Here is a 24,189-nt window from a genome sequence, read left to right as displayed (position 1 = left end):
GTGTGCATGCTTAAAGTCTGTCTTCATAATTATTTTCTTTTGACATTATCAGACAGGTTTGTCCAGTCATAAAAGGGGAGTTACACCTCCCAGTTCAGGGACTCTGAGCTCTGAGTTATATCCTAGCCCTGTTGAGAGTTTTACCAGGGAAATGCTGACCAGGAGACTCAGCTCCCAAAGGGGTCTCTGGGACTGCTCCCTCTCGAGAGCCGCTGGCCAGGGTCTCTCCAGGAGCACCTCAGCATCTTCAATACGGAATACTCTCAAAGTGAAACGAAAAGCCTGAAGGATTATATTCATAACTTTGATTTTTTCCCATTAACATTTTTAAAAATTCTAACATGGAGGATTCATTAGTTAGCATTTAGATTATATTCACTTGTGATTACAAAATCAACTAGGACAAATCACCGTTGATATGAAAATTCTATATGCGCTACATGACAATATTGGAAAATTTAAGTCTCATGTTCTACTGATTGAGCTAGCCAGGTACCCCTTAACTGTTGGAAAATTATAATCCTGTTTAAAAACTACACAGTCAAAAAGTTGGTGCACATGTGTGCATGCATGGAAAAATGCAAAAGTAATTATTTAGTCATAACTAATTTATAATAAATAACATTTCATAATTTTACTGACTAGAATTCATTTATGTAGTCATAAACCACCTTCTGCGGTTCCTGGGTGGCTCAGTGGGTTAAAGCCTCTGTCTTCGGCTCAGGTCATGATCTCAGGGTCCTGGGATGGAGCCCCACATCGGGCTCTCTGCTCAGCGGGGAGCCTGCTTCCCGCCCCCCGCCCCCACCTGCCTCTCTGCCTACTTGTGATCTCTGTCTGCCAAATAAATAAATAAAACCTTTAAAAATAAATAAATAAATAAACCACCTTCTATGTATGTTTAGACTGGACTCTGTATGTATGTATGTCTGTTTGCCTAGACTGGACTCTGGAATAAAATATAAATAAAATACCAAGAAAATCTTTAAGAAAGTATTAATTTATGGAAAGGAAATCCCCTGAAAAACGAATTTTAATAAAGCCTAAAGCTATACAGAGGTTTCTTCAAAAAGTCTCCTAAAACCTCACTAACCTTATCTGTTCTTCAACCCTCAGACTTTAAACCCTATGTTTGTCTCACAATTTAAGCTCCTTAATGCCAGAGGAAGACATTCTAGTCAGTAATGATGAAAAGATAAGCCTTCAGTCCTACTCTGGCTTAATTCACAGGGGATCACCATTCAGGCTACGGGGATCACCCTGCACATGCAGGGAGTGCATAAAGAGGCACAGGACATGGTGATGAAGTTCAATGGCCAACCAGTCTTCCATCTCAGACATCACAGCAGATGACACTAAACGCTTCCTTACTCAAAAAATCCTGCTTCTTTCCAAGTCTAGAACATCTTGATCCTTCTCAATCATCCTTGCAAACAAAGGCAGACAATAGAAATTTCACAGATCTGCAATGCTTTATGCCTTATTCCAACATCCAAGGTGCTCTGAAAACGCACTCGTTGGTGGGTTTGGGTGTGGGTTTTTGTTTTGCTTTGTTTTGGGTTTTGTTTGGTTTTGGTCTGCTTTTTATAAATTAGGTACAAACTATGCTGAATGGAAGCCATTTATCATCTTTATCCCCCTAAGTGTAAATATAAATTACAGGCTACTGCACAAGACATATGAGGGGTAGGGGACACTTAGTGTAGAGTTTCCCCATCTACTGTCTTCCTAAAATCTGAAAAATTTAAAATTCTGAAACCTGTCTTTAAGAGCTTCCACTCTTTTTTTCCACTAAAACTGTGACCCCAAGCATCACCTTAGACTTCTTCCTTTACATCTCCACAGCATTCTTCACCAATCCAAACCCACTTATTTTTTTCTCCTATTTTTGAACGTCAACCACTACCTGGGCTAGGACCACACTCCATCCAATTTTCTGGACTCGTCTTCTGTCACTCATCTCATTTGCATCTTGACCTCTTCCTCTCCCTTGTCCCTTGTTTCCTTCTCCAACCTTGGTGGATTTGTCCCGACTCTAAAATAAATGTCACCCCTACAAATGCATGTGAGCGATTTCTTTTTTCTTCAAAAGTGTATTTCTAAAAAGCATAAGATCTTTGTCTTCATTCACTTACTCATTAACTCAAAAAGCCTTATTGGCCACTTATTATGGACTGCATAGTAAAATGAAAATATGATCATCACAGAAAGACCTCATGGTGTTGGTCAGGGAGCGGAAAGGGGTTGCAAAAGAGAGAAAACTACAGACATTAGCATGTAAAGCACTTTGCTAGTTACTAGGACAAACAGAAAGACCTGCTGTTTCCCACACGCTTCATTGTTTCAGACTGCTGCTTTCTCTTTCCTGAGGAAACTGTAATGATTAACCCTGAATTGTGACTCTCCCAGGTAGGGATACATCCGTTATCTTTTCTCCTCCCTGTCTGTAATCTATGCAGTGCCTTGTGTGTGAAAGAAATTTAACAAAAATCTATTAAAAATAGAATATTACTATGTTTGTCCATTTAGCAGCTTACTTTATATTTCTTTTGCATTCTGCTTTATTTCTCAGTTATTTTATTCATACTAGGTATAGTACAGGAGAAGTAGCTAAATGCTTACTATTAAAATTTTATGTAACTAGTATTTCAAAATGATCTTCATTCGTGGCTATTCTCAAGTGCTATGTCTTCAGAAGAGTCTCCTTTATTTATTTATTTATTTATTTATTTATGCCTCCTTTAAATACTTTATTTAAAATACCCTTTCCCTCATCCCCTCAACACACATTATTTCCCTTACTCTGATACATTGGTCTTCAAAACACCTTCCATGTTTTACTTGCTATGTAATGACGGCTACGTAATGACTGCTTATGGTCCCCCCTACCCCCCGCAAGAATATGGGCTCCATGAGGGCGGCCACTGGCCTTTCACATTTCCTTCTTATCACCAATGCCTCATACATCACAGGTGCCCAATATGAAACATATGAAAATAAATCTAGAACATCTGCCATGCTCAGGACATCCTTGAAAATAAGATGCTGAGTTTCAGTGCAAGTTGGCGACTAATTTTCAATTAATTCCACCCTTCTTGCATTATATTTGACAGTGTTGCATGCACTATGCAGTTTTTCCTCCCACTTCTGTGCCAGAACAGCTTAACCTTTTATTTAAGTGTCTCTGGTCCAAAAAACATTAAAATTGGGCAGCTCTAATAAATACTACTACATAATGACTCGCTCCAGTTCTCTGCAGTAATTAGTACTCTGGTGATGAAATGTGCCTCTAAGGTTCAAAATTTTATAATGTTTTGACAGTTGGAATCTTACCAAGCATGAAATGAACCAATAAAAATTTCTTTTTTCGTTATCATTTTCCAAGTATTAGGAGAAAATATATGTATTCTCAACATATAATAGTACTACCCTAAGGAAAAAAAAAAGCAGTGACACCCCCCCCCCGCCTCAGATTCAAAGGGGAGGGCTTATGTACCATTCAAATGAAGAGAAATGTAAAATCTGGTAACTAAAAGCCAAAAGTGACTTTAACGAGCAAGTACATCTCAATCACCTTGATTAGCAAAGCAAGATAATATGCATTAAAATCTTCATGCCAGTCAAAAATCTCAAATACCAGATTTTCTTTTCCCTCTTTAACTGTTTGATGATCATGGTATCTTTAATCACCTCAAATCATTCTTTATAAGATTGCTTTTACATGAATATAGTTTTCCCCTCAACATCTCTGCATCCCAGAGACAGTAAGCATAGCCCTGACAATATTTCAGAGTCTAGGCAAAGACTTCGTTTGTCTCAGTAGAGGTCATGTTTTACCTGAAGCAACTAAAGCTGCAACTTCAAAGTTAATTTTCACATAAACTGAAAAGTCAAAAGCCTTAAATATTCCACAAATCTCTATAAATCCAAATATATTCTTGATGATACCTGCACTATTTGATGCAAAATAAAAATGCTCACATTCTGAGAAATTCTGGGGACAAACAATGGCAATGGTCGGAGAACAAACTGAACGTACTTAGTGCCAGGCAGTGGACTCTACACTTAGACATGATTACAATGGCAAATTTTGGTATGTTTTACCACAATAAAAACAAAACTCCTTTATGAGCTACCTCTCTTGCCTGAACGTTAATTTCCTTCTATTCTATTCTGAAACATTCATGCTTTATCTGAAGGAATTTTGCTTTTCATTTCCTAAATGTATGCTCTGACCTTGTAACAGGTTCCAATGAACTTTTTTGATGTTTGGCACTCATTCACTAACTCTGTCGAATTTTTACAAAGCCAAGAAAGATGAAGAAATTCCTAGAAATGTGCCTTATTTTATGGCAACAAATTTACCACCATAAAATAGGAACTTTCTTTATAAATTATGCAGTAATATAGGATAAGCTGTGTGGGATGTAGCCGTGAACACTGATGGGCTGATATGTGCTGGGACATGAGGCAGAATCCAGGAGTACCTCAGGAAGGGATATCGTAACTGTACCCCTCTAAAATGAAATGCCATGCTTAGAAATTGGTTATTTTTTAATGATTAAGCTAACGAGTTCTGAACTTTTAACCTATATGGGTTTCATAATTACACAGCTTGAAACCCTCATCAGAAAATCTGTCTGCTCCTGAAATTCAAATCATTTTATAATCTTGAATAATGCATGGCAACTCTACAGAAATTAAAACATTTCACAGAAGAAATTCACAACCTATTTTTTTTTAACCAGAGCATAAAGCAACAGAAATTAGTTGTTGCTTCCTTTCGTCAGCCCAGCTCCTTGCTCCACACACCCCCAGCTCTTTAACAAGAGGCAACTTACTGCGTTTTATATCAACTACATAATGGGTATGGATTCATGGCACAAACCTTTTGTACATGAGCCAGTGCAAAGACCATTCAGTAGAGTTCAAAAAACCAAACCAAAAACAAAAACAAAACAAACCCACAAGGGTGAAAAAAAAAAATCTGTCTAAGCACGGTGGTTAAGAACTCTGGCTTTTTGGTCAGAGTTTGAAATTCTGCCTCAGACACACCTTGGCTTGGGGACAGTGAGCAAACCCCTAGGTAACTGCATTTCGTCAACACTAGTTTCCTCATGTCTAAAATGGGGATAATAGAGCTCCCTCACTGTAATCCTGAAGATTCTATCAGGGAATGTACATAATGCTTTTAGCAGTGTGCCTGGTACTTGGTAAACTCTCAACGAAGTAAATTCTAATTAGAATAATAAATACTACTCTAATTACAGTCATATAATTCTATAATAATAATTTTCATTTTTACAAAGGCTTCCTCTGTAGAAGGCATCTGAAATATGTTTCTTTTCCATTGGTGGGAAAAAAAAAAGTATTGTGTGGTATTAATAAAATGCTAGACAATAGGTAAATCCCCAACACTCAAAATACTTATTTAAACATAAACAGACTTAAGATTTTTTTTAAGTTAGACTTGCCTTTAAATTCTTTATATATGTATTTCAAAGCAGAAATGTTTTTAAAGTAAATCACAGCTCAGAATGTACCATTAATCTCTTGTAAAACAAATGAAAATTTTTCTTCTAAACACAAGAACAGAGATCAGAGACAATATACAGCCGCCTCAGTAAACAACCAGCTCAGTGAGCTCCACTGACATGGTCATTTACTTAGTTTTCTAGACAGGAATTCTATGCTGTACTTAAAGTGCTGAGTCATTTTCTAAAATATTCTAAGATTTTTATGCTGAAAATACATCCTGTTTTTAAAATTTACCTATAGTAACTAGAGTCATTATTGCCCAGAATTATAATAAAAACTTCAAAGAGCCAGAAAGAGGCTAAAAAAATCCCCAAACCAGGATAGAATACTATTGCCAACATTAAAAATCACCTTCCATGAGATACCATCTCACACTGGTCAGAATGGCTAAAATTAATAAGTTAGGAAACAAAAGGTGTTGGTGAGGTTGTGAAGAAAGGGGAACCTTCTTACACTGTTGGTGGGAACGCAAGCCAGTGCAGCCACTTTGGAAAACAGGATGAAGGGTCTCAAAAAGTTAAAAATAGAGCTACCCTATGAGCTAAATTAGGTATTTATCCAAAGGATACAAAAATGCTGAATCAAAGGGGCATATGCATCCCAAAATGTTTATAGAAGCACTATCAACAATAGCATATTACAAATTATGCAAAAAATCCCAACATCCATCAACAGGTGAGTGGATAAAGAAGCTGCAGCATGCCATCCACCATATACAATGGAGTACTACTCAGCCATCGAAAAGAATGAACCCTTGCCATCTGCAATGATATGGGTGGAACTAGAGGGGACTATGCTACGCAAAATAAGTTAAACAAAGATAAATACGTATGATTTCATGCATATGTGGAATTTAAGAAACAAAACAGAATAGCATAGGGGAAGTGAAGGAAAAATAAAATAAGCCAAAACTAGAGAGGGAGGCAAACCATAAGAGAACAAACTGAGGGTTGATGGAAGGGGGGGGGTGGGTTTAAATGGGTGATGGTCATTAAGGAGGCACTTGTTGGGATGAGCACTGGGTATTAAATGCAACTGATGAATCACTAAATTCTATTCCTGAAGCCAATAATACACTGTATGTTAACTAACTTGAATTTAAATTAAAAAAAAAAACTTTTCCAAGAATAAATACACAGCAAAGTGACATGTCCAAGAAAAGCATGTAACTATCAATTTTGTATGAAAAAGCATATATCCCATATTTATGTTTGAGTATATCTACAAAACAAATTTATATACCCAGTTTCTAATGATGATTATTTCTGTTCGATGTGATCACAGATAATTTTGGTCTTCTTTGTATTTTACTGTATTCTAAATTTTGACATTTAACAGGTACTAACATTTTTAGTAGTAGCATAGCTTTAAATAGTTTTAAACCAAAGGAAAACGCCTACAAGGGTGCTTCTTGTTCCACACTCCTGCCCTACCACCTTTTGTTCTTATAGTATTGTTTGTTTTGACACTATCTTTGTGTCACTCAAATGCAACAACAAAGGCACATATAAAAGTTGTCCAGCCCTAGACAAATTCCCAAAACAAAGCATCCAGGCTATACTTTAAACACTGTAACCAAGATACTGGCATTATCCCAAAGTAAATGATGGGGAGTACAAAGTGGATGCCAGGTTTTATGCATGCTTGCAGCTCCAGATCTAATGGACAGTGAAAGGAGATATTTTAAAACAATGATTTGGCTGAAGTATTAATCAACTAGATGTCATAATAAAAGATTATGTGTCAAAAAATTCAATCCAGAGCTGCATTCCTCTCCTTACATGGAGACACTATCAATTTTTAAAATCTATGTTATTTATTTCATATAAAGTATATTACTGTCAAATAGTGCTGAGTATTCCAGCCATAATTATTTTCATTGTATAAAAAGTCAATTTTAAAATAAAGTTGTAACTTAAATTTAAAAATTTCTAAATCCCCAAATTATGTTGACTTTCCGTGACATTAGGCCATCAGACACTACAGTTGAATAAAAGAAACATTTTTCCATTTAAGAGGAAAATATTTAGTTTTGGAAAAATCTAAGCAGTATGTCGAATTAAATTACCAAAAAAGTGACTTCCATAGTATTCATTTCAATAAATCTGATATTTATTTTCAGCTTCTGAGTTCCAAAGAACAGCAAAGATTTAAACACAGTACTTTAGCATCTTTGATGTTCTACTTTTATTTGAATATTCATTTCAAATATCAATGTAGCAAGAAATATATAAGTTCTCAATCTAAGTTTTCTTGAAACATGCCAATTCAATAAGTTTTGTGTGTGTGTGTATGTACACAAAAGATACTGAAGTTTAAAATTAAAACTTGGCCAACCAGCAGCGGCATTCCATATTTTAATGCATTATATATGAGCACAAGACTCATCTCAGATTGAAGTCTCTGTCAAGTGCAAAATATTTCATATTATGTTCAGTCATTGCAGTTAAATACTTAACTTCCTGAAATAGAAGTTTCCATTTGGGAAAGAGACATCTGAATAGTTGGAGTGTTTATGCCTTTGACATTAGGTTTCCCTAAGGAAATGTCAACATTTTTATCGTTTTTCTATCACTTTCTTATTCATATTATTCTTTGTTGCTTGTTTTATTTTGATGTTTATCATAGCACATCTTTTTTTTTAAGTCATCAGCGCACTGAGTCTGTGAATTATTTTTCCAACCAGTTACATTCATGCCCCCCAACCCTAACACTTCTCACTTAACCTCTACACTTCCTAAATAAACCAAAATATCCCCTGTAGTTTGAGGGGAGGGGGAAAGGTCTCTAGTAACTCAAAGAACTGATGTGAACTGCCATACAGCTACTGCAGAAAAAAAGGATTGAAATGTCACAATGTGAAGAACCACAGACTCTATAACTTATTTAGGTATGAATTGCATTGGCTTTATCCCAAAAACATTCCTGATGTCCATGCTGTGAGTACTCCCTCTGCCTTGATGATAGAAAAGCATTCCCATTCTGCCCCAGCTAGTGGCCCAGGGCCACCCAGGGTCTCTGTTCTGCCCCAGCTACATCAAGAACACCTAGACAGCTCTGTATGACTTGGATATGGGGTAGGAGAAGAACGACCATGGGTCACATCAACAGTTCTAGTTCTTTCTAGAGGATGAGGGACGATTCTGAAAACCAGCAAAACCTAAGTACTCAGAGGAAGCTGGAGAATTAACCCTGCTATTTATCTCATGGCATGGAGAACAACTTAAAAGCTTACTATACTTCACTCTAAGTTCTTAAACTGCCTGAGTTTTTTGTTTTGTTTTGGATATTTTTTTTTCTTTAGGCATAGTTTCCAGATTTTTCATGTAAAATAAGTTTGCATCTAGTGAAAGAGAAATCCCAACTTTTCAAGATGAGTAGTGAATACATTTTCCATGTTATTAAAATAAAAATTAGGAAGACTAGGTTAAGAAAGTAACCCCCAGAAAAACCGCCTCTGTGTTCTGTGAAACACATACCAACTTAACTGCTTATGTTTTAAATATGTCAAAAGGCCGAAATCAGAACTCATTCTGATTCCCCCGTTCCTAGAATATGGGCTATAAATACATAACTTTTTAAAGAATGAGTGAAATGGCAAGAGCTTATGTTTAATAGTTTAATATCATGAATTGCTTCCTTCTAGGAAAAACAAAATCAACAATAATGGATAATGAAGAATTTAAAATAGAAAAATAGAATTTTTACCAAATGGAAACATTCCACATTAATCTTGTTTATTAAATCAAAGTCATGCAAACTAAACAATTGAAATATACATTTTAACCTTAAAGGGCTTAAATCTTTTACCAACAATTCAAAAATCCCTGAAAAAAACAGAGGTAAGTAACTTGGCAGAACCATGAACAAAATTCACAAAAATTTTTAAAATTAACAATGTTAGAAAACTAAAAGAGGGAAGAACACATTTGTCCTAATCATTAAGGAATAAAGAAGAGTGGGGAAAACAGCCCACAGCTCTACAACAGTGGGTAAGAAGTGGGAGATTTTATCTGCGAACCCCAGAAAAGTGCAGCTGAAACAGGCAGAAATATAAGGTAATGCATGACTCATGTAACTGGTGGTACCAAGTTCGGATGGGCGTTATTGTAGACAAATTCCCTGGCTCAGGACCCACATCCCAGAGATTCCCTGGGATCTGGCTCTCCTTGTAGTTTCTTCTACCACATGCTAGAAGCTGGATGGCTATCGAGGTTCTAAGGCTCTGACAGTAAAATTCAGAGGGAACTTCTCCCATAAGACCAAGGAAAGAGCTTTCCCAGATGGCCTCAGCTAACTGCTCGTTGAGCATGTTTGGCACAAACTGAATCACGTGACCATTCTCAAAGTAATCGCTGGCACCGGGAACTAGATCGCAGCTGACAGACCATCTAGACTCACCCTTGCAGGTGGGTGGTCATACAGACCAAACCACTCTGGTTGCACATTGAAGGGAGTTACCTGAACGAATGTGGTGCCCTCCTAGGAAGGCAAAAATGGAGAATGCTGAGTAAGCAAACAGTAACATCACTGTACCATGCACAGGCCAGCCCTGTATTTCCAGACAGAAATGCATGCCTCAGAGGCTCACAGTTGGCCTGTTGTGGGTCACATCACACTCCAAACCTAGAGGAGCAAATCCAGGCAAATGTTGCTCAACTCTTGCTTATGTTCTTTCAAGGACTAAGGGTCTGTGTTCAACAAAGTGGCATATGCTTCATGGAAGAGCGATTCGTTGTATTGAGCTGCGTGTACTCCCTTTCTTAAAACCTCATTGGACCAACTTGTTGGGATCCAGTGGATGAGTTTATTCCTTCTCTTCTATGGTCCCCCAAACACATGAGGACAGTTGGCAGGATCCCTTGCACCCTTTCTTCTCAAGGACCGTCCCAAGGCTCTCCAGTCTCCACAACATTAAGTATTTCCATTTTTAAATAATCACCCAAAACCTTTGTAAGATTTCCACTTCAGAAGTGAGCTATTTAGAGCACCACATCATGCTATCATATTTGGTTCATTTTTGAACTGGGACACAGTGGCTACACTAAGCTAGGAGTCTGGAAATCAAGTGCTAGCCTTGGTATCAAGAACGGGGAGATTCTTCAACTTTTTCTTGAAGAAGGTGATTGTAATCGCCCAACAATCTGAAATATGCATATTTCAGATACTGTAATTTGTACAAATACACCTCAAACTTGTAATTTGAGGTGATTGTAATGCCATATATATATATATATTTCAATTTTATTACAATTATAACATTGTAATTTGTACAAATACACCTCAAATTTGCAATTTGAGGTGATTGTAATGCCATATATATCATATGTAAAATAAATATATATTTTTTTCAGATTGTTGGACTATTACAATCACCTCAAATCATTATTTTGCAGTCTTTCTGTTCTGTTTATGATTAAGTATTGTGTAAATATGTGAGTTTCACTTGGAACCTTTTGGACTGAGATTAATAAAGGTAGTATGAATAAGAATTTATGCTATTATACCCCTCTGATTAAAGTCTGCACAGTCTTTTTTATTGTTCAGGAAATGTCATTTGATCCTTCAAAATTGATTCATAACATCAGAAGAAGGGAAGCTAAAAAGAGAACTTAAAAACTTAAAGCAGCAAATATAAAGTGCAGTAATCCTGCCAAAATTCTCTAAGTGAAGTTTCCATATTTATGATGGGAAGTACGCTTTATTTTTAACAGAAAATTATATACTTACAGGACCTTAAAAAGCTACAGTTCTTAAAAGCCAAATTTGAGGAAATTCTTATTTACTAAAAATGTATCTATAAATGTAAGGCATCTATACATATAAATGGAATTTGTAATAAGTACCTCAACAGGAGTATTATAAACATTCATTTGATTCCAAGAGCAGCTCCAAAAAAGTTCACCTGGTTCACAATGTAGCTCATGAATAACATAAAGTGAGTCTGAGCTCCTGGAAGGCAAGAACCTGCACAGTAAAAGATTAGCTAGGAGGGCAGCACATGGTTAGTCTCATGAAATTACTGAAGGCTCACAGTCTCCTGATGAAATAAAGGAGCTACATAGTTGCTTGCCTAAGCTTGCCAGTTCTCAGACATATCCCTACTGCTTTGTTTTGTTTTTCCTGAACCATGGGGTTTCACGTATTCAGGTGCTTTTCTTTCCATAACATTTTAACTGATTTCTTGAGATGTCTCCTAAGACAGAGTGTTCCCCCTCTGCTCTCCAAAGAAGCACGCAGTTCCCTTCCAATCGTTAAAACAGGAACTAAGTAGTGAATAAGTATATACATAGAAATGATAACAGATTCCAGAATCTTGGAAAGCTCTGGGAAACTGTCTTTGTACTACAGTTCATTCCGTCCTTGCTTGTATACATGTAGAAGCTCTGATACATTTGCTTCCCAGCCGTTCAATTCCCAAGGGTAAATGTAACCCCTCAGTAACCCGCCTCTTCCTACATCCCTCACAGCTGCCCTCTTTCCAGGTTAAAAAGGTCCCTGTTTTCTTGGACACCTCACTGGATACAAAGAGAGGGCTCCACCCCACACATACACACAACTAGCCTCCTTCCTTCCAAACTTCTTTCACATCCCTCTCTGCCTGGCTCAGGGTCCTTCTCCATAGCAAGTCCCTCCTGGACTGCAAGTAAATGTTTGCTCAAACACCTCAGAACCACTGTTCCCACGGGGTAAGAACAAAGGCCTCTGCTGGTTTGGCACATCCCAGTTCAGAGTGTTACCATGCTTCTAATTTCATTTGTTCTCCCACAAACCCAGTGATGTCCATGAGACAGGGTATCTGATTTTACAAATGAGAAAACAGAGGTTGAGCTCGGTTAGAATAGTAAGAAAAACCTGGATTCAAACTGCCGAAGCCTAATGCTCTGCCCCCTAACACTCTACAGTATATGCCTTCCGTGAAGCAGGTTTTAGCTCGGTGTTGGGGGAATTCAATCCGACTGAACTGACGTACGCTTAGGTAATGACAGTATGACACCCAATGAGCACCAAGAGGCATTTGCATTTTTCAAAGAGGACATTTTACAACTGAACTGAATTTCAGGTATTCTAATGAAATTGCCATTTGTAAGTCAAAAACAGATATATTTAAAAAATAATAATGGTCCCACACCTCTTGGGCATAGAGAGATTCAAAAGACCCCAATGAGAGAGAGAACACTAGTAGAACTGGGTCCAAAAATATGCAGCTAAAGGCATGCTGGAATGGTGAAAATGTTCATTGATTTTTTTTTTTTTTAAGAATTACATGTTTTGCTCTAAGTAAAGCATTACTGTAATCTCAAGTTTTACTGGCTTTCTCCCTTCAACTAAACCTGAAGTTTTCCCCTTATGTCAAACATTTTCCTCTGTTTATTCTTCACTGTACCCAAATGCCTAAGTTAACAGCACCACCATCTTGAAAATTTCGTTTCTTTCCAACATCTGATAAAAACTTTGCATCATATAAGTGTGCATCAACCAAGCATAGGGCACGTAGACACAACTCTGCATACACAGATCTGCACACATATGGTCTCCTTCTGATGCACGCACATACACTACAGCTGCCAAAAAGCTAAACTACAGAAGGCACTAGGGAGAACCAAATTGGACATGGCCATTATGTGGATCACTTCGCCTGAAGTTACTTCCCAACATCATTCGTCTTTGCCACAGTAAGGTCACAAAGGCATGGATTCCAAAGTGGTCCTTTGAGGTTGAAAAGTGCCCACAAACTGCCTCTTAATAAAATATTTAAAAGAGACAACATAATTTGGTGGGAGAAAATGAAGGACAATTAGAAATCTCCAATTCAAGCACCAGCCCTCTCACTAACTAAAATCAAATGTGTTTATTAACCACTAAACCACAGGTAACAAGTCAGTTGTTAAAAAATATTTTAAAAGGCTGTCTCTAGGGGCACCTGGGTGGCTTACAGGGTTAAGTGTCGGCCTTTGGCTCAGGTCATGATCCCAGGGAGCCTGCTTCTCCCTCTCCTTCTGCAGTTCCCCTTGCTTGTGTTCTCTTGCATGTATGCTCTCCCCTCTCTCAAATAAATAAAATCTATAAAATAAAATAAAAGGCTATCTCAGTCATAAAGAAGCAGCCAAGACATTTGGGGAGACAAAATAAATGCTTACGTTAGACCATAATTTTTGGGGGGGGTATTCTTTTGCTTTGGTTTTGGCTTTAAGTACTTACTATTTTATTTTATTGTTTCATTTATGTAAGTTCTACAACCCAATGTGGGGCTTGAACTCACAACTCCAGGATCAAGAGTCACAGGTTCTACCGACCGAGCCAGCCAGATGCCCCAAACCATAAAATTCTTAAGAATTCTAAGATGGCAATTGATACATGTAACTAAGCAACAGTGTATTGTTCTCAAAGGGACTGCTAAATGATTTTATAAAATTGAAGAGCACAGAGAATTTATTTAGGGTTGGGATAGTCTGCAAACACTGACTAGGGAAAAAAATATATAATTTGATCTGGATCTTGAAAGATTGGTTAAGAATTGAGCAGCAGAAATATATCCTTTACCTGTCTATAGCACTTTCTAATTTCCTTTTGATTTTTACATACAACTACTCAACCTTCCCAATGACACTTATGAGAAAGAAAACATATATCATTCTCATTTATCAAGGAAAAAAAAAAAGTTTAATGTTGGTAAGGGCTTACTAAAGACCTAAAACATACACACATAGACATTCATTCATCCATTCCTCTAGTCCACTCTATAGCTACCTGAACAGCTACGAAGTGCCACCCGCTGGCACAGACAGCGGGAATACGGCAGGGAATACAACAAACACCCTCTCTCTGTGGAGCTTACGTTTTAGAACATACACAGTGGACCCCTGGAGCACATGGGCAGTTAGGAGCCCTCACCGGCACCCCCTGCAGTCTAAAATCCACGTGTAACGTCAACTCGCCCAAAACTTGATACGACTAGCCTACTGTTGCCCAAAAGCCTTACTAACAACACAGTTGATTAACATGTATTTTATATACTATACATACTGTATTCTTACAATAAAGTAAGCTAGAGGGAAAAAATGTATATAAGAAAGTCACAAGGAAGAAAAAACACACTTCGGTACTATACTGTATTTATCCAAAAAATCCACATAGAAGTAAACCGTGTCATTCAAGGGTCAACCACAGAATAAACCCTCGATAAGGCAGGAAGTAGGGACAAGGACACACCAGACAAGAGAAACATCCAGAAGGCTCGGAAGCAAGAAAGTGCATGCCTGGTACAAAGAGAACAGTCAGTATAGCAGTTCCATTACTGTTGAGGGTTGAGAAGGCGGAGTCTGAGAGAGAGAGTCTGGGGCCATTCTGAAGCTGCTGAATCTAGAGATGGTATGGATTTGGGGCTGGACTCAGTACACACTGGAAGGAATGGAAGGATGTAACCAATACAACATTAGTAATAGTACTAATTATATTAGTATTGTATGGTAGTAGTAGTAGTATTATACAGTGTAGGAACAGAGCTTTTTTTTTAGATTTTATTTATTTATTTGAGAGAGAGAGAGGCAGCTAGAATCAGAACATGAGCGGGGGCAGGGGGAGTAGAGGGAGAGGGAGAAGCTGGATTCAGTACACACTGAAAGGAATGAAAGGACTTAACCAATGCAACATTAGTAATAGTACTAATTATGATTAGTATTATATGGTTGTAATAGTAGTACAGTACAGGTGGGAACAGAGGGTTTTTTTAAGATTTTATTTATTTATTTGAGAGAGAGAGGCAGTTAGATTCGGAACATGAGCAGGAGTAGGGGGAGTAGAGGGAGAGGGAGACACAGGTTCCCCACTGAGCAAGGAGCATAATGCAGGACCTGATCCCAGGACCCTGGGATCATGACCTGAGCTGAAGGCAGAGGCTTAACCAACTGAGCCACCCAGTTGCCCCAGGAATAGTTTACTATATACAAAATAGTAGCATATTAATTATAATAGCACCTAATACTCACTGATGACCTACTGCAGGACAGGTACTCTCCTCAATATCTTACATGTATTAACTTATAAACTTGGACCACTTTTTAGCTCCAATTGCCCATGAGGAAACTAAGGACAAAGAGATTAAGCAACTTGCCCAAAGCCACACAACAGATAGCAGAGCCAAGAAATACACTGACTTTCCCTGTCAAGAATCCAAGCTCTGAGCCACTGGGCTTGCACTCATGGCGCAGAACAGGGAGATGGGGGCTAAAGGCAAGGCCACCAATTCCTTATCAATTAAATAACCTTGTCTGAGATCTCACGGATATAAATTTGGTAGCCGTGGAAACGCAAAGAGAGCAGCAGACGCATGTGACATGTTAAAGGAAAGAATGAATTGGATTTATTAACTACATTTTATAAACAAGGGCAGGTTCAAACCTGAAAGACTAAGAGAAGATATTCCTATCAATAAAAATAAAGAAGCCAAATGGAGGAAGCCTCTTTGCAGGGAGGGAAACAGAGTGGCTTTAACATGTATCAGATGTTACCAGCATTCTAGGGAGGAAATGCAGAAATGGACACAGAAAAGACATCAGCTGGAAATATGGAGCCCTTTAAACCACCTGGTTCAGATGTTTTTGTTTTTTGGTTTTTTTTTTTGGATGGGTATATGTCACATGACTGCTGAGGTCTCTTCTAGTTCTGTGACTCTCTAATTTTGTAATTCAATAAGCATAGAATATCTATCCTCACAAAGTCTGAGATGGAATTTCTTTGGCCAAGGCAATCTTTAGGGGCTTCTGCACGGACTTTTGAAACACCCTGCAAACTTCCCTTCAAATGCAGTTTCAAAACTTCAACACCCATGAACCAAAGAAAAACTTGAGAAGAAAAAAATCCCCAAAACACCATATTCTGATTTGTTAAAAAAAAAAAATGAAAAAAAAAAACCCCACAGGGCTTAAAACAGGTGTTTCCCTTGAAATGAGGCCTTGCTGACAAAATGACTCAAAATGAGGTAATTAATGTAAGACCTTTCTTTTTTTTTTTTAAGGAGTCTAACTTAATTAAGTATCCCCTACCTACAGAAAAACACAAACTGCATAAAATGTCCAGTTACATACTGAAAAAGTTATATACTCCATCACAATCAGCCATTTGCTCTTCAACCAGTGAACAGGAAGAGGAAAGAAGTCTAAATGAAAAGGAGTTTTTTTAAAAGGGAAGATCTTGCTTCAGCCCTTCTAAGATGGCTTATAAAAGCACAGGTAAGCATTGGTATGGTTGGGAACCGTGAAGAAATAACAACCATTCGCTGAAATATTCAGTCTGGTTTTACTATCCACTACACAGTCTGCGCTGGACTAAAAACACAGCAAAACTGAGAATGAAATTGAGCCAAACACACCATCACATTCAGGGAGCGCCTCCTGCGAGCTGCTTTCCAGGTAGCTGTGGATTCCACTAGGGGGCAACAGAGTGTGCGCAGAGAGTGACTTGGGCGTTAAGGACAGTATGTAGTTTTAGGTCACTACTTCAGTGTGCAAAACAGTCTCCCATTTCAAAGACACCTTGGATTTCTGAATGATGCTTCTATTACCAAGCAGTGTGTTCTGATGGAAGGATTCCTGTTTTAAAGTTAAAGTTAGTCATACTGGCAGTTTGATTTCTCAATAATAAATGAATACAAATGTTCTGTCATAATAAAGTAGCTTCCCATTAAACTATTGCACAATTTAATAACTTTCAAACAAATTTCATGAGATTTTTAAAAAGCAGAATGTACTCTATATAGCCTTTGATGTTTTAATACTTAAATTTAAAACATTTAATGTTTAAATCAAAATGCACAGGTAAAAAATACACCTACAACACTATAAGATTCAACAGCTAACATTTGAGCACTTACTATGTACCATAATATATTGAAAACTTAATACAGTTTTCAGACACTAACCCTATAAGATAAAAACCAACATTACATCCATTTTACAAACAGGCAAATTAAGGCTAATAGACATGAAGCTTACCCAAGGACTTACAGCTAATAAAGGATGAAACAGAAATGAAACTTTAATACTGGAGTCCCAGATACCATGTGTGATCCCTAAGGCCAACCCACCATCACTAGCATCCAGGGCATTTGGGCATTTTTCCAAAATTAACCCCTGTGATAGTCAAAATTTAGTCAAAGATACAGTCTTTCATTGTACCTTACCATGTAATAAAAGTTTACTTTTGTATATGTATTTACTTACTGTAAAATCATGGCAGTAATCCAATTTACATAACAAGTTATGCATTGCTGTATTTTGTATTATGCATATTGCCATTGCCTTCTACAAACAAGAAATAATAATAATAATAAGGAAGACAATCATTTAAAAAATTCAATACTCATGTTCTCACACTCAAAAAAAATATAAGCTAATGCTAAGCTTTGCATGGGCTTTGTTAGATGTTAGTCTGTAGACTTCTTCGCAGTATTGTATATTACAATGAGAAACTGATAAGTCAATATTATATAGCTCTGGTGTGACCCTGAAATTATTTCTACACAAGTTAAAAGCACAACAATCAAGGCCTAAAGAGTGAGGTCCACCCCACAAGTGGAGATTTGATCTGTGATGTACTTTGGAAAGAATGAACAGATTGATCAACTAATCAGAAGCATAAGACATTTTCCTTGTCCTACAAAATCTTTAAGTCCAACTCGTGAAAACTTCATCATTTAAAAAGTTTAAAATAGGGGGCGCCTGGGTGGCTCAGTGGGTTAAGCCGCTGCCTTCGGCTCGGGTCATGATCTCAGGGTCCTGGGATCGAGTCCCGCATCGGGCTCTCTGCTCAGCAGGGAGCCTGCTTCCCTCTCTCTCTCTGCCTGCCTCTCTGCCTACTTGTGATCTCACTCTGTCAAATAAATAAATAAAATCTTTAAAAAAAAAAAAAGTTTAAAATAGGATAAGAGACACTGTATTAATGTCCTACTGATGTTATAACAAGTTACTCCAAACACGGTGGCTTCAAGGAACACAAACTTGTAATTCCAGAGGTAAGATGTCTGAAATAGGTCTCACTGGGCTAAAATCAAGAGGTCAGCAGGGCTGTATTCTATATGGAAGCTCTGGAGGAGAATCCATTCCTTCCCCCCACCCCCCCGCCCCAGCTTCTAGAAACTACCTGCATTCTTTTGCTCCACTTATTTTTTTTTTGGTAAGATTTTATTAATTTTAAGTAATCTCTACACCTAACATGGGGCTTGAACTTAGAACCCCACGATCAAGAGTCATATGCTCTACTGACTGAGCCAACCAGGTGTCCCTGGCTCCATTTTTAAAGTCAGCATTGGACAGTCAATTCTTTTCACATTGTATCGAATACCGACTCTCTTGCCCGCCTATCCAAATAATCCAGAATAATTTCCCCACATTTTAACATCCTTAATCACATTTGCAAAGACCCTTTTCCCATGTAACATACATGTCACTGGTTCTGTACATTAGGATTAGATATCTTTAGAGGCTAATACCCTGTCTACTGCAGATAACAAAACATATAATTTGTGCACATTTGGCAATCCTTCTGAAAAGTAGTACTGACCTATAGAATATATTCTCCTACAAAACAGCATATAGTTTTTAGAAAAGTGTAGTCTACCAAGTCCTCACAGAAGTAATCCGGGACATGGAGAAAGGGATGCAAGGGACAGTAACATAGGCAACGTACTTTTACAATAAATTAGGTACAAGCTTCAGGCAAAGACAGTTGAATTTATATATGTGTGACATACTAATTCAAAATAACCTTGTTAAACTCCATAGTTCTATTACCTATCTCTTCTTAACAATGGTGCTATGCAAAAACAAATTCATGCTTATTTATAATTCACGAGTTTTCATAATCAGCAATTATAGAATCAAACAACCAACACATTGCTTGGCACGTTGCAGAAGAACAAACAAGTATGGAAATTTAAATTCTAGTTTGATTCTGCCACTGACAACCTGTGTGATCTCCAGCATGTCACCTACAATTTCTGGGGCTATTCTCAGAAACTAAAAATAGGGATAACAAATAGGTCCTGCCCGCAGGGTCACTATGAAATAAAACAGAATATATAATTGCCAAAGACATTCTCGGCCACAGTTAGTGCTCCATAAAATGTTAAGTAGTTGTTATTGTGTGAACTACGTCAGTAGCCTTGAGCAGCCAGAGAAAAGGCATTAGTGTAAAACTGTAAATTTTCATGTATTTATCCCAAAGAACTTGAATCATCAAACAGATTCCAAAAAACAGGAGAATTTTGAAGAATGGGTGTTACAACTGGAGAATTAAGTCACAGCATAAGATTTTATACAAATATTAGTTATCATAAGATACAAAATTCCAAAGTTGCTCCAATAATATTTCAAGAAAACATAGCATACAAATAGTGCAACATGGTTATCTAGGCTTGCCTGTGAAGGGACTCTACTGGAAAAGCAAGTTGAAACAGGACCAAAAAACCTCCCAAAGAAGCACCATGTGCACCACGCATTGTGTTGGCCCAAGGAGTAACTGAGATAAGACCAAAGGCAAACCACCTCTGGTACCAGAGGTTTTGAAAGTCATTTACTTAGGACACCGTGTGATTGTAAGTAGAATACCATTCAGCCTCTAATTTCAGTCTTTGCAGAAGTATATCAGATGGCTCTGACTTCTGATTCTAAATTTCTGTTTCTCCTGCTTACTCTGCTAGGGTTGGGCTATCAAATTTTTACCTGTAGTGAGAGGCTTTCCTAGGGAGTCGGTGTAAGTGGCATTGGCCAAGGATTCTGTACATCCACCCATGCCTCTCTGGGCTTGCATTCCATATTGTAAATGCAAGAGATTATTAGATAGCCAATTTGAAAAGAGGTGGATTGTAATTTTATCTAAGCTCGATATTGTCTTCATGGATTTGGGTGAATTTGATAGATCATTAAATATTTAGAAGTATCACTTCTTATTACTTCTCAATCTAAATTTACAAAAAAGTATGCTCAAACAAAGTCTGGTGGAACCTTCTTTCCATACTGGATGCGTAAACTATCGGAAACTCTTCAGACTGCAGAGACAATGTCAGGAAAAAAAAGTGATGCTCCCTTTTTCGCTGACATTATTTTTAAAAGGGAAAAAATGGGAGCATGTATTTTTTCCCCAGCAATATCCAAAGCGTACATTCTCATCTGCTCTGCAGCACAATACCAATTAGGCGTCGTGTATTTGATGTGAAGGTACATTAAGGAAATAGGTACACCTGTACCCAAACAGCCCTAATCCTTTGCTAGGATTTCAACAGACTACCTCATTTTGTTCACCTGACTCAGTAGCAGTGAAGTCCCTTTAAAACCAAGATTACATATAATAAAAGCTGTTTCTGTGTCTAGTAAATGGATTATAGTTAAAAGGGCACTGCCAGGATAGTTAAAAAGAATTCTCTAAAGGAAGAGCTCTGTAGGACAAATGATTTCCCTCACCACCATTCATGGAACATCCTTCCTATAATTAGGTCTTGGACAAGGCTGGGGTGAGACATTTTCTTCTGGCCCTTCATAAACTTGCTACTTTTTGGCATTTAATTTTAATACAATGGACATCAGTGAAATCTGAGAAGGGAAGACCTTCTTCATTAACAAACAGACCAAATGCCTAGACTATTTCAAAATAAGAAGATGGCTGCAGGTAGACAGAAGGTGAAACAGAAATACAGAAGTGAAAGTTGTCCCTTAAAGTTACCAATGTAAATAATAATATTAATTTCTGGGAGACCAAGTAGTAAGTGTTCTTTGAGAATCGGATAAGAGAATGTACCAGATATTATTAATACAAGGAACACAAAGAAAATAAAAATCTTCTGGTCCATGTCACATAGAACTTACAATATATTTAGGGAGATAAGTTCCTTATGGAATGAGTAATTATAAAACAAAGCAAATTAGCAAACCAGGGTTGAGTTCCAACATAAAACAGGGCAAATAAAGGGACAGAATGTCCAGAAAGACTTATGGAAATTTGAACAGTCCAAAAAGATCTTACAGAAAAGGAAAAATGTAAATTTTACCCGAGTTCATTAAATCACTTACATTTCAGTGCAGTTGGTACACACACACAGACATACACAGACACACACACACACATACACACACCCCAGAGAGTGCAGAAAAACAAAAGAGAGAAACACATAAACACACATAAATTAGCCTAGTACAAACAGCACTGAGGACACACAGGAGAAGAAACACTGAAGCCAGGATCCCTCAGGGAAAGCTGTGGTTCAATTCGGGAGGACACAGGAACCAGTGATAAGAGGAGCCCAACACAGAAGCGGCCATAGAGCAATGTGTCTCAACTGCAAAAGTTCAGTGTAAGGCCACGGAATGTTCCTCTCACACCTTTTCCAGTTTATCATCAGAAGAAAAATCTAATTAAAATAAGATATTTGCAACGGGGTTACTCCCAAGCAGGTGGCAAAATATGTTACAACTTTTTGGACTATTCCATCTAGTATTTTGTTTTTATTTTAGAAATGAAAATAAAAACTATAATAAAAGATGGGGTTTTTGCCAGCTACTTTCTAAAAAAAAACAAGAAAAAAGAAAAAATCTTCACCATAGTTCCTCATAAGATTTGTCTGCCTGTTGTTTTCTCTATTTTGAAACACATTCAAATCACAGGTATTGAGTTAACTGTTTAGCAAGGGCCAAGAAGAAACCCCAGAGCCAGCAGTGGCAATGGGAACTCCAGCAGCCTCGGTGCCCGACACTAATTTACAGAGACGCATGAGGAACTCTTGGGAATGAAGTGTCTGCTAATTAGACCACCATGAACAGATTCCCAAACCTTGACAAAGTTTTTCCAAACAACTGATGAAGAACTTTGATTTATGGGCTGTTCAGGTAAAGCCTGAACAGATGGTATCTTTTAATAATAACTGACACGTGCATTTGTTAAGGATCTCAATCTCCAGGAAACGTGGAGCTCTACGGAGGAAAACAGAAGAGTTTTAGTCATCTACCTTGTCTTTGTCTTCAACGACATCTGCCAAAACATCATCTGGGTCCAGGATTCCTCCATCTGTGTATTCTAAGTGATGAATCTTCACCCAGTAGCCAGGATCCTATGATACAACAATCAACAAGTTTCATGATGTAGACTTTTTAAAAATACAGTTTAATTTTTTTAAAAAAGTTAACAATTTTTAAAAATGGGCTTTAGTAACAAAATGTTTGAACACCAAAAATAAATGTTACTTCTATTTCAATAAACATTTGCCATTTTTATCCTGTTTCAGGGAGATCAGTAAATCACAGCAGACCTATTTCATCAATTATCCTAGAAGATAAATTACAATGCAAAGATAAAAGTGCCACAGTTATTTGAAAAGTGTATTCAAGAAATTTTTTATAACTTTCATTTAGGTAACCCCAAGAATACTTTGGGGGAAGAAAAAAGAACTTTTTGAGGGCACTCTTTGAAATGGGATTAGAAATTCAGACTGAGATTCCCAAAGTTGTAGGTGAGGGGCGGGTGGTGGGGGGAATCAAAAGGCAGAAATATTTGATGGCAACAGTCGTCAGTTTAGAATCTATCAATGGCGCAGAGTAACCGCTGACCTCTTCATCTTTTTAAATCTCCACCATCCATGCCTGTCCTCCCCAAGATTTGGGATGTCACATAGAGCAAGAGCTCTACACAGCAGCGACTTGAACCGTGTTTGGAGCTGAACAAGGAGTTCGCTGAACAGGAGAAGTGATTTAGGAGATTTGCAAATACTATTTTAAAAATCTGCTTAGGAAAGTAAGGCTTAAGGGAAAGAATTATTTTCTCAATTTGATATGTGGTTAAATACTCCGATGCTACAGCTCAAAATTAAATGATGCAGCTGCCTACTTCCAGAAAGGACACGAAGGTCAACCAGAATAATGAGACAAAGACATGAACCAATGAATGAAGAAAAACATTAGCAAGTTTTTTACCAGAATACCCGAGCTATTATCAGTTTGGCTCTGTGATTCTTAGAAAGCTTCTCAAAGTGCAAATAATTCTTCTAGGATAAAGTGCTGAGCCTTTATCATATGAATCTTTAGAAGGGATAAGAACTAACATAGTCCAGAATTCAACTGCAATTTTACAAAAACTAATAGAAATGGTTGTCACACGGGCTCCTCTTTACCTGGCCCCCAATAAAATGCAAGAATATACTATTAAATAAAAGTAATGCTTTCAAAGCATCTATGCAGAGGGCTACTGAAATGTGGCCCAAGTATATAACTTTTTAGTAATCTGACTTGGGAAAGCCATAGGCTTAAAAAAAATCCAAAGGAATTCTCCTTTGACATTTCAAAAATTAAGTTTTCTATAGAGTACCTGAAGAGCTATTCCAAGTAAAATGAAAGGAATTTCATTGCTTCTAATACTAGCCTTGTAAGTGGAAACACTGATGATTGGGAAACTTGAACCACCTGATTCTCTTACCGAGCGAGATCACAAGGATAGGAGCAGTCACGGTATAACCAGGTAAAGAAAAGCACAGCACACGCATCAATCAGATTCTTTAATCTGAGATCCTTACCAATTCAAGGTGACTGTGCTATAAAAGGTGAGCTTTACAATAGTGCAGAATAGTACAATAGACTGGATTCTAAACAAGGAGAATACTAAAGTAGATAA

The 24,189-nt window shown here is 37.5% G+C and overlaps 1 protein-coding gene across 4 annotated transcripts in view; it reads right to left on the bottom strand.

Annotated features, from left to right (window-relative positions):
• The window catches only part of PARD3B (par-3 family cell polarity regulator beta), a 1,037,391-nt gene that overhangs the window by 858,718 nt on the left and 154,484 nt on the right, over nucleotides 1-24,189 (bottom strand). For all 4 annotated transcript variants that reach the window (XM_044241394.1, XM_044241395.1, XM_044241397.1 and 1 more), the window contains exon 2: nucleotides 22,535-22,636. In XM_044241394.1, the coding sequence (XP_044097329.1) occupies nucleotides 22,535-22,636 (102 nt within the window). The remainder of the gene's footprint in view (nucleotides 1-22,534; nucleotides 22,637-24,189) is intronic.

The sequence above is a fragment of the Neovison vison genome, chromosome 3, assembly GCF_020171115.1.
Source record: "Neovison vison isolate M4711 chromosome 3, ASM_NN_V1, whole genome shotgun sequence".
In the NCBI taxonomy this organism is placed as follows: Eukaryota; Metazoa; Chordata; class Mammalia; order Carnivora; family Mustelidae; genus Neogale; species Neogale vison.
This window is presented reverse-complemented; position numbering and strand designations above follow the sequence as displayed.